At 37.7% G+C, this 16,354-nt stretch overlaps 1 protein-coding gene across 1 annotated transcript; it reads left to right on the top strand.

Annotated features, from left to right (window-relative positions):
• The first annotated feature begins 271 nt into the window (after window positions 1-271).
• podxl2 (podocalyxin-like 2) lies at window positions 272-15,696 on the top strand. The gene is made up of 7 exons (XM_088915263.1): window positions 272-558; window positions 4,295-4,956; window positions 7,718-7,792; window positions 10,965-11,121; window positions 12,175-12,236; window positions 13,487-13,666; window positions 14,077-15,696. The coding sequence occupies exons 1-7, from the start codon at window positions 345-347 to the stop codon at window positions 14,281-14,283; spliced, it is 1,557 nt and encodes a 518-aa protein (XP_088771389.1). The 5' UTR covers window positions 272-344; the 3' UTR covers window positions 14,284-15,696.
• The last annotated feature ends 658 nt before the right edge of the window (window positions 15,697-16,354 follow it).

The following is a 16,354-nucleotide window of genomic DNA, read 5'->3' as shown; positions in this document are numbered from 1 at the left end:
GAGATTTCCGTCTGACTGGTCAATTTTGTGTGTGACAGGTATTGGAAATTTGATGCAGTCATTTTTTCACTATTTTCCTTTTTGTGAACCTCAGGTATCCCTTGTTTAATTTACATTTTTATCAATTGCTTTTGGAACAGTAGGGTGGTTTGTTTCCTTCAAGACCGCAGATATCCCTGAATATATTTCTTTGTTTTATTTGCTTTTCATTTCTGATGTGTCTTTTCATTGTTTGTTTGTTTGTTTTTTCCGGTTGTTTCCTCGAAGGTTCGTCACTCCTCCTTGGTTCCTGTGAGGAGGTCAGCAAAAGGCCGGGTCTTTCCACTTCGGTCAGCCGCCCCCCGATGACTGATTCTCTTGATTCAGCAGAGCAGGCTGACCTCTCTGCTCTCGACCCAGATGCCTCCAACATCCCAGGGTTCCTCACTGGTTCTCAGGAGTCTGGCTTCTCCAGTGAGGAGAATGAAGACCCTAGGGAGTCTCAGCCCCAGTACTTCTGGGATGAAGGAGAAGGAGGTGAGATGAATAACACCAGCTTGGATCCTGATTCCCAGGAAGGTACGGTATGCCATTTCATTGCTTCTCAAACAGTGATAGGTTCTTTCAAAAAGCTTTTGTGCTAGTGAAAACTTGTTCTTCAGAGCTTGTGCCTGAAATATATACTGGTAGATACAAAGAGTTTTGCTTGTGTCCGTGAGCAGTCGTGCACTTGATTGTAATTCCTGAGACAGGCATATTTACATATTTATGAGCCATTCACCGTTACCCCTTGGAACACAATAATTTGGATATGTGAGATGAAGCATAAAAGTGCTAATGAAAACACATTATATTGTATTAACTCATACTTTCTGCATAATGTGGAAGCGCATCGAAGCAGAAGTTTGGAAAGAACTACCATAGCAAAATTAAATCAAACAATAGCCAAGTCTAACATGACTGAAACACACGAATCTTGTTTTCAGCTGAAACAGCGTTTAAGGAATGAAAGGAGCCCAGTGTATTTTGATGAATCCCCTTTTCTACACAATAGTTCTGTTTTAACATAATAAAGAACAAAATAATTAAAAAATCTGTATGCAAATCCCCCAAACACCAAAGTGGGTTTGAAACACCAAGCGAATTTGTAACCTCTTGCCAAAATGAAATTGTTTTCAAACAGATTATTCACAGCAATCCGCTAGGTGCTGTCAAAATGCCACCAATTTGCTGACAAACCAGGGAATAGTCAGCTCTAACAGGAGAGATGGCACTGCTCCCTGGAATGTGAAACAGAAATTAAGGTGGAGAAGACAAATTGAAGAGCTTTTCGGTTTCTTTAGGTCACATTGAAATTCAGCTCACTTGGACTAAAGCCACGTTTATTTTTTTGGAAAGCTAATCGTCCTAGTTTGATATGTAGAATTGACGTGACTCATTTTTTTGTAGTGTTCAGGGTGGCAGAGGGCTGGAGGGGAGAATGGATTCATAACATTTGGTCATTAGTGCTGAACAAGCATGCATCAGAGATAAATACTGAATGATTCATTCATGAGCAAGGAAGGAGATTGTAAAAATGAATGCATGAAAATGAAATGCAGAATAATTGAAAAATGAGTGAAATCCAGTAGCAGATTGTTTGCAGTGTGTTAGATGAAATGAAAGAAATGAGTACAATTCTGTATTACATTAAAATGGCCGTGACAGATATGCTTTCAAAGGCACTTTTGCAATATCAGTTCTTTTGTGACCAACTCTTCACTACTGTAAGCAGCAGTGTTTTAAATGTGAGATGTGAGTGATGGAAATAGATATGTAGAGGGGAACAAATGTTACTCATGACAAGCAACACTGTAAATGAATCGGTTTGAAGTGATTGGTAAATGTGACGCATTGTCTATTACAGCACTTCATATTGTATGCTCATGGATAGTTTGGCTTGCGTTATCATGACAATGCTTATTGAGTATAATCGATGTGAAGTAAAAATTAAATAATAAACTGAGTTTCTTCTCAACTAAGCCAAGCTGTATTATTAAGAGTCAAATCTGGTATCATACCAAAACACAATAGGAAACACAATAGGAGGCTTTGAGGCTTTAATTTGTTGATGCTCATAATACATATATATTGTCACTCATGAGTGTAACTAAGATGTCTTTTACACAGCAGTGTGCAATATAGAAAATCAGAAATTCCAATGCAAGTCATTGTGAACTAACCTAGTCACTTCATTCTAAATATCTTGAATTACAGCCCATTTCTTGACACCACCAGAATATTTAAACATGTTTATTTTGGTGATATAGACAGTTTGAGGGTAGCACAATTTAAAATATTTAATTTATTGTAGTAATTGTTCAATGACAGATATTCTAAATAATATATAATTATACATATTAATAATATATAATAATATATAATTATACATATTATTTACAAATGTATATAACATATAATACTGATAAATTATGCAGAAGCTATGTATTACAACCTCAAATCAGCCTTTCTGGAGTACATTTGAAATGATCATCATTTGACCTCTTTCCTCCTGCTCAATTACTGTCACAAGATTCTCACCCTTCTGAAAGAAGATAGACGTTCCCGACTGTGGTGTAAAACGTTGCAGTTCACACGGATGGTCCATGGAGATTAGCAACATCTGTAGTTCTTGAACCCCTGCGATGTAGTGTTGGCATCCTCAGACAGTGTCTCTGTTTCTTTGGGTGTAGGGCCAATTAATCTTTTGTATTTAAATTAAAGAACAATTCTGCGTGGATGGAGGAATTAAGAGCTATTTAGTTCTCCTGGGAGGAGTGTGCAGAGAGAGATGGCTTTGGCAGATGTCAGAAGGCTCAAGCACCCGTGTGATGTGCTGTTAAGCCAGACTGATCAACTGCAACCTGGACTTTTGTTTCCCCATCAGTGCTAGGGCTTTAGGTGTCACCATATGGTGATGATTAATGCCTAGGTAGGCACAGCTGCCATGCTGTGTTAAAATAATAGCCGCTTTGTGACAGACTTTTGTATCCTTAAGTTGAAGAACTGTGACAACAATACCCTTGAAGGCACGAAACACATCGTAATTAAGCAGCTGCAGTGTATGTTTGTGTAAAATATGGATCTTTTTTTCACAGTACAGTAGTTGCCAATTTTCTTTGATTCTACTATATTATAACATTTGGTTAAAGTCTTTAATAATACATTTTTATTTTTCATTTTCAATATTATTCATTTTAACAATACAGTATTAAATCCCTATGATTATCAATATATGCAGTGCCACTTTGATCCTTCCATTTTAAGTCCGTGGTAAAGCCAAATGTAAAGTCTGCTTTCTCAAACCAATTTAGCATAACAGACTGAAACCACTGAGATCAACATATTTAAATAATATCCAAGTGGAAGTACCCCAAAGTCAATGTGGAAAGCGCTGAAAAATGTGGGGATCTATCATTTTAAACCGGCATTCAGGGCTTGTTAATTGTAAGTGGCTCAGAAAGGCAATTAATGGTTTCTGGCTCATGGAAAGACACTACCATGATTTGCCAGTTTCCGCCGGCAAGAGGAGTTGTTGTTAATCCACAGATTAATCAAGCTGTGGCCAGAAATGTGGTGCACCTAGATGTGTTGTCTTGAGACCCTGCCATTGGCCTTCTGAGTGGTATGTCAGGCCCTGATATTTCTAAGGCAGATTACCTCCAAGCCAGATGGATTGAATTATAGACTCACTCCTCCTGACATCTTGCGTTTGAAAAATGTTAGGGTTTGGTACTTAACACTATAGTCTCTAAACAGGATTTTGTTGGCAGAGGTCATGTCAGGATTTTTGATTAAAGAGAGCAGTGCAGAGCATCTGTATTTGTCTGTTGGCCATTATGCTCTTATTCTCCCTGACACACTTCCTTCAATATTGCTCCTTGTTCAGAAGCTGTTTTTGCGGGAAATGGTAGTACACCTGTCTTCCCCAGCCCAGATTGTTAAGAAATCACGTGTCTTCTATTTCGTATTGCAGTTGAGATCTCATTTCTTTAATTCAGCATTTAACTGTAACAGATAACTTGCTAGCTTCAGCCTTTCTGAAGTTCCAGCTTTTTAACTGTATCCAGTAACATTGTTTTGGAAATTATGATAAATGTGTACCTTTATTAATACATCACTAAATTACAAGACTGAGAGCTCAATTAAAAGAACAAAAACAAACAGGAGATAAAGAGTGTCCCCACACCAGTAAAAGAAAATCTACGGAGACTATCATCTCAGTAAGCATTTTCTCAGCATTTTGTTTTACTTTTTTTATGCTCTTTATTTTTAGGCTATAGCCCATCTTCCTTCCAGAATGTGCCACTCCAGACACCAAGTGATCTCAACTCCTCCTTTGCACCCATGGAGCCAGCTGAACCGATTGAACCTCAGCTCTCTGGTCCTTCTGCTCAGGAGCTGTGGGACCTTCAAGGCGAGTCCAGCTCCAGTCAATCGGAACTCCACTACAGCCTGTCCACTGATCCTGGCTCCATCTTTGAGACCACTCAGACAGAGGCCAACTCCATTACTGAGGTCTTCGATCCATGGAACCATGACCCCCACATCACTGTGTCTGTTCCTTATGAGGCTACTCACAGAGCTCACATGGATCCTGGTGCCCTGTCACCTTCAGCAGCCACCCAAGCTGACCTGGGCACATCTTCTGAGAGCCCTCCTGCAGATTATTCAGCAGTTGTTGGGGACGACTTTCTAGATGAGGTTTCCATGGTTACAGCAGTGCACAAAGAAGCTGAGAGGAAGACCAGTGAAACCAGACTCAGTGGCACAGTTAGCAGACATGCAGTGCCCTCCACAAGCTTCACTCTGAGTCCATGGCAGGGTGCACGTACTGTAACGGAAAGCACAGAGCCACACTTCATGCAGGAAGAGACCACGGTGTCCTTTGCTGGGAATGAACATGAGGAAACGGCTCTGTCTCAGGAATCAGTGCAGGTATAACAATATGCAGAAATATGGAGGCATATAGACGTTTTGTGACGGAATGCTTTTCTTCTGAATTTACAACTGCTATCATGTGACACATTCCCACATTTCCCATTTTAACATGGAAAATTTTAGATTGCATGGGCAATAGCATATATGACTGAGTTGCATGTCATTTGTCATTTACAAACAGTTCAGCCTGGATTTCATTTACATGTTCTCACCATCCAGCTGGTGCTGGTATTGTAATTAAAAACCTATTTTCCCCATACAGCACAACAGGGCATCTGTAATGCCCATGTGAGACATTGAAGACAAAGAAAGGGAGAAATAAAACAATAAAATCTATGAATATAAGCATGATTTAAAACACTTGATGATCTAAGAGTCCTTGGTGGACTTCAGCAGAAAATATTCAGGGGCATAAAAAGAGAAAGGTTTGTAGCAGGGCTTATAGCCCTGGTCTTTATATTCCCTGTTTTAATTAACTGAAAATTCAGCAGGAACCAGCAGCAGAAAACACTTAAGTTGCTAGGGCCACTTTTGGGAAACCCTGCACTATTGCCTGGAACAGAATGCAATTTAATTATGCTTGACATCTAGATGGAATAGACCCGCTGACACAAATTACCTTTAACGATTCCTATCAGCCCATAGCACAGCTGTGCACGGTTAAAAATAATTTTAAAGAAAGATGTCACTGGCATTTCATGGGAAGCTGGACAGATTTTTGCTCTTCACTTAAACCCCCTACTCAGCATGCATCTTCGGTGGTATAAAGGTTAAATGGCCACAAGGGACTGAACCTTGATTTTCCCGTTTGCCACCAGTTCCCCTGTTATCATTAGTGGCGCTTGCCTTAAGAATGTTTTGTTGTGTGGAGATCTGTATTCCTTGTGTATATCCCGCTACTGAAATTCATTCGAAATGGGAAGGATGCAGAGAGCTCAGGTTCCCCTTTATTCCACAGTTTTACAGTTTTGATTTACAGTTCTGTCTTAAGATTTTTGAGACGGGATCTCAAAGAAAATTGAGAAAATGAGCAAATTCCTCACAGTAGTGACATTTACTGATATGAACATCGATGAAACGATAAAGGAATGGTATATATTGTATCTTTTCCCTAGCAGTATGTTCAGAATTTATTGCACACGAGCGTGAAATGAGTCCCTTTTACCAATATTTGTGGAGAAGACAGTGAGTCAGTCTGTTCAAGGGTGAGAGTTGAGTGATTGTGTGATGTTCTTCAAATGGCGGTTTCTGAAAGGAATGCCGGCAGCAGCTTCAGCTTCAGCAGCATGTCGCCTTTGTCACTTTGAGGATAATCTCCTCAGTCGTCACCGCCCTAAACAACATGCAGTCTATGCAGCAAGTTCCAGCAGCTGTTTGTGAACGCCTGGGGAGAGTTGGTGTAACTACAGGGCAGTATCGGTATGACTTGATATCTGACCGGCTCCAATGAAACATGACTTAAGAACAAGACAAGTGCCACGCATGGTGAGAAAGGCAGTGATTTAAAGGGCACTTAAACAGGATTCAGGATTTTAGACCTCCCCCCAAAAAGGCGAAGAAAATGTAGTGTTCAATGTAGTGAAGAAAACTTCAGTGTTCAACTTAGACTCCTGATTAGTACTATAACAAAATGCTTTATTGCATCTTTATTGCATAATATTGCCTGATTTTTGCTTTGATCAGTCTCTTCGATATGTTTTCATTGGAACTACTACAATCTTCTAAAATACAATCAAGAGTTATTTTTAGTATATATTTTAAGTTTTTTTTGTAAATAAATCTGTATTCCTCATTCACAGCACGGCTTGTCACTGGAGTCCCTCCGAAATGAGGATGAAAAACATTGTTTTTAACCACGAATGGTCAATAAACCACATTCTATTACTTTAATTGGAAAATTCATGGACGATGAAGACATAAAATCTTGGAACTGTGCTGCAATAAATGGCAAATCTCCTAAGGCATTAGGATTCAGTATCTACTGATGTGATTCTTAAATATGTGGAAGCTTAAGAAGTGCATATGATTAATACCTAGGAACAAGCGATAGGTTTATTCCATGCTGAAAAGAGAAGAAAGAAAAGACAACGTTTCGGCCCTGGAGCCTTCGCCGAAACATTGTGTTTTCTTTCCTCTCTTTTCAGCATGGAATAAACCTATCACTTGTGCCTTTGCAGCCTACGCATGCTGACGCAGCTACCCACCTGATTAATACCTATATAAGCATGTTCTATTTGAAGGAAATTTTGGGGGTTTACTTTTTTACTTTTTATAGATTTGATAGAAAAACCATTTTATCCTGAGAGAGCCATAGTGAGCCAGAGCCATGAAACCATCCAAAGGCCACCTGCACACAACCAAATTCCAACTTGTGTTATCTGACTAATTTTCTGGATTGTTTTTTTCTGTATGATGTTGCAATTTCCCGAAAATGTAATGTACATTTGTCAGTTAAAAAGTAGTATAGTTTTTTTTATCATTTGCATCTTTAAACACGTGTTAATTTCCTTTTTACTGTCCATTTTTATGCAAATACTCTAAAAAACCTTTTGTCAACTAAAAACATGTACAGTATATTAGAATGATGTAAACTAAAGTTCAACTATAAATCTCAAAGCCCTGTAAAGAAAAGGGGATTATTAGGAAACAGTGTTATAACTAGCTAGTGAACTAGCGTAAGCAATGTTAATAATACTTTTAAATTTGACACAAATGTTACAAAGTCTAATAAATCACTTATTTTGAAATTTTGTTTCAGGTTATTTGTACGGACTGGAGTGATCTTACCGGGAAAGGTTATGTCATCCTCAACATGTCGGAAAACGTTGACTGTGTAAGTTCACACTTTCACAATGATTTAGAGCTATAACATAATTGCAGGAGCGATAACATGAGTTTCATCCAGCATTTAAGACCTTATCGTAATGCCCAGTGTTGTTTATTATTGTTCATATGCGCTGTCACTGTTTAGGTGCTTTCCAGCAGCTGAGAAAAAAAGTAATGGTGCATCTGTCACTTGGCTCAATGTGCCCTGTCCTTTTTACCTCTGCAGATGGTGGTTTTTTTTTCTTGAGACAAAGTATTGTGGCTCAGCCAAGAAAAATGTAAAATGTGACATGAGGTACAGTATATGCTGTATACACACACTGTGGTGTCCTGGTGGTGGAACACATGGTGTGTTTTAATAAGCAAGGTCTTAGTAGGCAGAGCAGTGGGACACGGGAGTTAAACAAACTGAAACAGATTTTTATTGTGGGTCTTTACACAGGGTGCTGCTTCTCGCTCAAACAGAACAACACCACACAAAAGCCCTGTTCTTCTTTCAAGCGCTGTCCAGACGTCTTGGGCTGTTCCACTTGCTGTCTCACAATGAAATGCCCACACGTCTTGTAATCCAAATCCAATGATGAAAAGATGTGACTTTACTGGATGCATTTCTTTCTTTTCCCGTTGGCCTTTTCTTTCTTTTTCAGTCTCCGTCTGTTTCGCATCCAGACACTGGCCTAAGTTTCCTAGGTTCCCAAGGAAACCTCTTTCTCGCCATTCCTTCTCTCTCATATGCTGTCATGCTCCCTTCCTCTCACACCCACCTTGGACTTTCCACAACCCCCTTCAGTCTGACACCTCCACTCAGAATGGCTTGGCTTGCTCCAGCTTGGGAAGAGCCATGTGCTAGGTTTTAAACTTTGACCTGACCTTTCCCTCAGATGGCTGTCTCCTATCAGGTTCCCACCTACTGTAATAACCTGAGACAAATCTAATAATTGCATTGTTGTCAGGGTTGCAATAAGGTTTTTTAATAGTTTATGACTCTTACCCTGTTTAATCACAAAATTACCCTGAGGCAAAAACCCGCAACTTATTTACATAGGGTCCATTCCTCCCTCACACTGAAATCTAAAATAGCACGTTGCTAAATATATTTCATCGTGCCCTGTGCATTAACTTTTTTTCACATCCAAATACATACTTCAAGGTACAATGTGACATCATTGCAGAGGTGAAAATTAAGTGCTATGATTTTTAGTCTAACTATGCTGTGATGTGGAACATTATAGAGCTTAAATGAATAATTAGCATGAATGAGAGACTGACCATTTACACTCCTATGTGTTTACTTCAAAAAGGTTATTTTTTTCTGAAGTTCTTCCAGTTTTTCACATCTAGTATGGCAATTAATGTCAGAAGTCATTCTACATTTTGTTTGAAGCTTCAGAAGTATTTACATTCTAAGAAATGTACATTTTTCAGAAAGATATGAAAATAGGAATTCTAGAAGAACGCTTGAGATCAAAAATTACTTTAAACGTATCTTCTGTAGTTCCAGATTAGGTGGCACACATTGCTTAAATCTAGTTTATTACTTGTTTGGTATGAAAAGAGTATTATATTAGTGTGATTCTTGTCAAAAACAGTTTAGACAATTTAGACGATTATTTGTGTCTTCATACTGCTTAATTGGAAAAACTGTTACAGTACAGAGATCAGATATGTGAGTTTATTTTATCTAGTAACTAGCTACTCGCCTGTAGAGCTTTCATTACTCTGTTAAAAAGTTTCCAAAATAATTACATTGTAATTGTTTGCAGGATCAGACTTACTACTAATTTCTGCAAATTGAAAAATACAAATCCATAATATTAGTTTCAGAAATCAATATTTAGATTTTAACCCACTGTTTGGGATTGTTATTCAGTTACAGCATTTCATCGCTGATAAAAGTTTGTCGCTATGTCACTAATTTATCATGTCTCACCTTATAACTTTAGCCAATAGGATGCAGAATTTCTGCATTCCTTTTCAAATATAAAAAAGTTCAAATACATTTTCCAGCATTTCCTTCCAGTGACTGATGTCTGGCGCAATCACAACATGCATGCAAAATAAGGTCCTAAACCATTTTAAATAGCTGTGAGTAACTTAAGGCACCAGAAGCTGCAGCCTTCCCATTGAGTTTGATATTTCCATGGAAACGGTGTGAAGCCATTTATTATAATTGACATGACCTTTTCAGTCGTCAAGACAACCAATGTGAATTTGAGGGCCCAATGGAAAGCTGTGTGAAAAGAAAAATGGCTCAGTTAGGTGGATGTGCAAAGAGAATTCCAGTGGATAGGCGCTCTCTGAGACCTGTTCAATAATTGTTACACACGGGAACTTGATTTAGATTTTTCTAAAAGAACTTTTGGAAAAGGTCACAATTTCCCCTTGTAATTTTGTACTTTTTCCATGGTTTTCCTGTTCATTTCACAACATGTTACCTGGCTTATACCTGTATTCCATGAAGACTAATACTGTATGTGTGAGAAAACTGCATCTTGAAGCATTTTCTTGTGAATGCTGATTGCTTGTGATTTTCCATGTACTGGTTACTTTGGGAAACATTTTCTGGAAACATTTTGGCTTTGGGCAATCAGGAGAGAGGACTTGTGTTGGTTTTCTTCACAGAAAATAAGTGGATTCTTGGTGTGGTTCAAATCACTTTGTTGATATGTACGGTGACAGACCATGTCTACTTGATGTGATCATGGAGTACCTTAGAATTGAAATTGTACAAAGAATAACGAACTCCTGCAATACATTTCACTGCCTTATAAATAGCCTGTTTTGTAGCTGTTTTTTCGTACAGTAACTAAAGGCCATGAAGTGGACAATCGATGTTACTCTACACTGTTTAGCAGTCATAGACAGAACATACAGTAGCTAGCAAACAAGGAAACTCTTTGGGACAGACAGACTATCAATGATATTTAATCCACACAAAAATTTTACACATTTTTCAATGTCTTCTTTTCTTATTATTACACAAAACAGGGGTGTAAACCTACTGAGCTGGTATAATAATTAATAAATGTGGTTCAGTAAGTGGGCTCAGTGTGTGGGTTGTGTGTGTACATCCTATCCTTCTCCCTCCTCCATGTAATGTTGCTTATTTCACGGCATGAGGTTGGAATTTCATCGATTTTTTTTTTTGGGATGCCATTGTAGGATTTTGTGTTTTTCAGGATACATTCCGGGTGGAAAGTGGGGACAGGCTCCTGGAGATGCTGGAAAGTGCTTTCTCTAGGAAGATGAACAGCCCCCAGGGATCCTGGTTTATTTCCCTCACCAAGCCTAACCGGCAAGACAAACAGCTGTTGATGACTCTGGCCAGTGAACAAGGTAAAACCTGTTATGAAGGGTTATACACCAAATAGCCTGGACAGCTTTAATATGAGTCACAGCTTTCCAGACATAAGGAAAACATTCTTAAGTCACTTAATCTAAATGCCAATTGCTCTGGCAAAAAAGGTTTAAACCACCTAATCAAATGCTCCACTTACAGCAGAAAACTAAAGGCCACCTGATTCACATCATCCAGTTTCCTATCTGGAGTTATAAAGCCAGCTATGGCTCTTTTCACCTGTGCCTCCATACTGCCTGTTAGACAGTCCCTGAAAAGAGCACAAGCTCCATGCACAGAGAGTAGAAAGGGATCAGTTAAACTGCCTGCCTCTGGTCTCAAAGTTATTTTATTTGAAACACAGGACTACGTTAGCTTTTCTCTTAATTTTGTCATGTAAATGTCAAAAATGGCATTTTTCATAATCCAAAAAATACCAAATGTGGGAACAATTAACCAGAGAAGTATTACATAAGACTGTGACTCCAATTCTGGTTTAACTTCAACATATAGAAAGCCTTTACCAGGGATATTTAAGACAGACAACAAGCATTTGACTTGTTCCAGTTTTCAGTTCTTGACAGCACTATAGTTTTATTATACAGTGACACTAGGTGTCAGTGACATCTTCTGATGGGCTGCAGTACTGATGTACTTTTTAGTTTTTTGCAAGGAATTATGCTCTGATTATTTTACCAACAACACCAAACACAAAGTATTAAAACATTTGTTATAAGTGTCTCAGATGCATAAATTTGCCAAATATATTAGCTTAATGACCCAGTTTATAGGCCCCTAACTTTAGGGTTAATTTCAGTTTTGCTTGCTCCAATGCAAAAAATGGCTTTGCCTTTTCTTGATCTAAATTAAACTTTCAAATTCTGTGATGCTTCTTCCTGGATTTGCACCTTTCAATTTTTAATTATCAGACACAACATGGGGAGTAAGTTTTACTTTAGACCAGAAGGTTTCAGAAATAGTGCTATAATACCAAACACTCCCACTCCTTCAAGTCGGTGAATTGCAGTTTCTTTTGTGTGTGTGCTCTGCAGGAGTTATTCCAACAAAAGAAGTGCTGTCGATGCTTGGAGAAATCAGGAGAAGCTTATATGAGGTAAAAAGGAGATATTTACATTCAAAGCCTTGATTCATTAATATGAGCACCACTGACAAACAGGTCAACTGTAACAAAACACAACATACACAACCACAGTGTGGTCCACTACAAGAATACAGTGGACAGTCCTGATCTTGGAGTTATATTTAAATCACCACCTCATCTAAACCTGAAAACACTTCACATATAAAGTAATTAACTGAGCCAAATATATGTGAGAAAAAGATACTCTCAATAGATCTTGATATGGAAGAAGACAGGTACATGGTTAAGATGCCTGGCCATTTCTACTACTGTGGTGGTGCATATTTTAATGTGACAGGACTCTGTATCAATATATTAAAAAAGTAAGAAGCAGACTTAATGATTTTCCTTATCAGTGCCTCTGTGACTGTCAATCTGATCTGTGCATTAGACAGATACCAATAAACTTTTTAAGAATTTAAAACTGAGTTTTCCTCCATTTGCTATGTTTGAAAGTAGATTCATCTTAACTATTTGTACATATTCTGTTCTTAAAAATAAACGATGCTCACATTTTTGCTTTTCAGATACGGGGAATGATCAAATTTGCCATCGAAATGAAGTAGTACTATACAACTTTACTGTGCACATGATAACATTAGTTCTGTAAAAGTTGAAAGTTATAGAAACAGAACATCTAAGTTTTTTAGATTTCTTCTGTTTTTGCCCAGGCTTGTTTGCGGCTTCATAATACACATACAACATCTTAATTAAGTTCTGTCATTTTGCAAGCTCTGGAGATTGTCATTTTAATTTCTGGTGTGGGAACTCAATTCTTCTGGTTGCCATTGCAATTTAAAACTATAAGTCCCATTGTTTCAGCTACAAGTTTGCTGTAATTTTACAACATTTTCAAAAAAGAAAGGTTATCTTTTACAAAGTCTTTATTTCCTTTCATACTAGACTGCCAGGGCTACATTTCAGATACTACTGTACAGTATACTAATATATTGTAACACAGTTTAGAAAGCTGTTATGTTGCTTGCATGTAGGTTTTTTTTAAAAAACTGCAAACTATGCCAGCTTTTCTATGGTTATACTTGCACGATAATATTATATAAATGTATTTAAATGTTGTTCCTGTGATAGAGTGGCTTCAGTTCAATGTAATTTTTAATTTGGTTATTGTGAAGTGCTTTGCAGAGTGGGGTTGTAGCTAAATATAAACGCTCAGTGTGTTGTAAATTAGTGTTGTTGTAAAATATCTATTCTTTGTGTCTCAGATTGGCATCCAGAACTACACCAGTGTGACTAGCTGCCAGTCCCAACCTAGTCAGACACGTAGTGACTATGGGAAACTCTTTGTGGTGCTGGTCATTATTGGGTCTGTCTGTGTGGTTATCATCGTATCCGGTCTCATCTACATCTGTTGGCAGAGGCGTCTTCCAAAGCTAAAAAACATGGTAGGCCAGATTTTTGATAAAGAATCTCTGAGTATCAAAATATTTTATTGATAGCTCACATAAAGAAATGTCCATAAATCTAAGTTTCCTTGTTTCTTTAATTTCCTACACTGTATCAGTTTAGCAAAATGCTGTGCTCTGTATGTGTGAGACGGGGGTTTGAATGAACTGATAGTGCAAAACCACAGGAAGTACAAAAATAAAGAATATTTTGGGTGAGGGACAGCATAACAATAATATAAATAAATATTCAGAAATTAGGATAAAAGGGTTGTGATTCGTTTCCTGAAGGACTTGAAATTTTCTGCATTTTTGCTGGGCATACTAGTTCTGCTATTTCCAAAAGCCCATAGATGCATAATTGTTAGAAACTTATCATTAATAAATTGTTTGGCCTTTACCTCCCTCAGTCACATGGTGAAGAGCTCCATTTTGTGGAGAATGGTTGCCACGACAACCCAACCCTGGACGTCGCGAGTGACAGCCAATCGGAGATGCAGGAGAAGAAGCCCAGTGTAAACGGGGTTGCTGTGGATGGTGGCGGTAGCTGGCATGTCTTAGTTAATAAGTCGGCAAAAGAGGACGCAGAAAACCTGGAGGAAGACACCCATCTTTAACAGGAAAGAACTAGACCACAAAGGTGATGTGTTTTAGATGACACGTCCTTAAACTGTTCTGAAACACATCTACTTAAATAAGACTGTGAGCTTATTAGCATTTGAGCAAGTAAAATTATAATATCAGCACCATTAGAAATAAAGACTTCAACTGCTTTGCTTTGGGCGTGGGGGGAGAGAGGGGAGAAATCTGCTACTCACCCATATTTCTGAATATTCAAAATGCCAGAAAGATAGTCATCCATGGACCTGCTTCTGTCCACATCGTCAGATGAGAGGCAGGGAGCTATCAAAAGCTGAATTCGTTTTTAAAAGTTTTACTTTTTCATGGCACATTGTAGGTGTTGCATTTTTGAAACAGGATTACCACTACCACATGTTAGTTCTGAAACATTATGGCTCTGGTGGAATAGCTGCAATCAAAATGGACTTTTCTCCTTAGAAACATGCAGAAACGAACATTGGGATTTTGTTGTTCTTGCACTTTTGTACACATTGACAGCTTCAGGCATTTGAACTGGTAAGAATGTTTTCTGTAAATGAATTTAGAACTGAATATGAGCATGGGCAATGAAATAGTCTAGATTAGATGCTTGTAATCTACTACTTGTGAATGTAATCTGAAAATAATCCAAATAATTTCCCATAAGATCACAAATTACTTTAATGAAAAGAATAAGGAATTCAAAATATTTCAACGACATAATGGTAATTCAGACTGAAGAGGTTTGCACAAAATTTCGCGTAATTCTTCAGAGCAGTGTCAATATCATTGATTTGTCACCACATGATCTGAGAAACAGAAAACTAACAAATATGGCTTAGTTTACTGAAAAGTCTGTGGTTAACTATCCAGACTTTAAAGCTGTTTTACTAATTTTGTTGAAATATTTGACTGCTAACTACAGAATGCTTAGTAGCTCTGCCCTGTTTAGGGTGATCGATGTTATAACAGGCTATTGGCTTAGTACTGTTTTACTTAGTAGGCAGCCAGTTTGGCCTAGATTTAGACTCACTGCACTTTGCTCTGACCTTCTGGGCTTCACAACTCAGAAGTGTCCACTAAGCACATACTGTACAATGAAGGATAAAAAAAAGAATCTGTGTAGATATTTCTATCTTGTTTTGGTCCTGTATCGAATTAAAACTGACTACAGAATTCATTATTTAAAAACGTGAAATTATATTTATCAGTTTTCATGTGAATCGAGTACTCCAGTTAATGTTAGAAACATTTTAAAGTGGAATCCCAATAAATGTTAGGGTGACAGTGTTGGTTATGAGACTATTGTTGGCAGAGACATTCGTAACACTGATCCACATCATTAGATGCTGGTTGCTGTTTTTGTGTTTCACTCAGAATGTGAATGGAAAACAAGACTAGAGTGGAAACTACATGAAAAAAGAAAGAAATGTATAATAAAACAGAAATTGAAATTGAACTGCTGTGTATATCAGTCATTCGAGTACATGCATTAAATTATACACTGTCGCTGTGTTTGAATAAAGAGATCTTGACAGCAGATACACCTGTTATAAAACTGAGTAAAACATCAAAGTTGGGTTATAATTTGTACTGTACTGTTGTTGAAATGTAATTTAATCATAGTTGGAAAGCAACAGAATACAAAGTCCCAAATGCCATAAAACAAACTATACTGAATAACAGGCAAGTGAAATAATTTTTCCAAATATTTTATTATTGGCATGTGGAGCAGTCATTACAGACAATTTACAAACTCCTGTTATTCTTCAGGGGTGTACATATTTAAATTAATTTAAATGGGTGGCCTGGTTTTCACATTTGTGCTGAAATGATAAACTAATGTTATCACTAAATCTGATGTGGTTTGGCTGCTAATTAGTTTATTCTATGCTTCTTTCTTATGGTACTGTTACCATATTAAACCCATTTAAGGCTGTGTCAATCTTCTGAAAGCTTTTAAAGTATGGCACGTGATTAGATTCTTAAGATTTTTTTGTCAGAGCCTTTCTGAAATGCACTGATTTTCTGTAAAATGAGTAATTCACGGTAAAGCGTCATGAAAATTATCCAACAGAGAAACTATAG

This window comes from Atractosteus spatula, chromosome 5 (genome assembly GCF_055471065.1).
Source record: "Atractosteus spatula isolate fAtrSpa1 chromosome 5, fAtrSpa1.hap1, whole genome shotgun sequence".
Taxonomy (NCBI): Eukaryota; Metazoa; Chordata; class Actinopteri; order Semionotiformes; family Lepisosteidae; genus Atractosteus; species Atractosteus spatula.
Note: the sequence above shows the minus strand (reverse complement) of the source record. Positions and strands in the feature narration are given on the sequence as shown.

Excerpts from the sequence above, each read along its gene's own strand:
- podxl2 (XM_088915263.1), top strand. The coding sequence starts at position 345 with ATGACTGATTCTCTTGATTCAGCAGAGCAGGCTGACCTCTCTGCTCTC. Across the intron at positions 559-4,294 it reads GGATCCTGATTCCCAGGAAG|GCTATAGCCCATCTTCCTTC; the intron begins GTACGGTATGCC and ends CTTTATTTTTAG. Across the intron at positions 11,122-12,174 it reads GACTCTGGCCAGTGAACAAG|GAGTTATTCCAACAAAAGAA; the intron begins GTAAAACCTGTT and ends TGTGCTCTGCAG.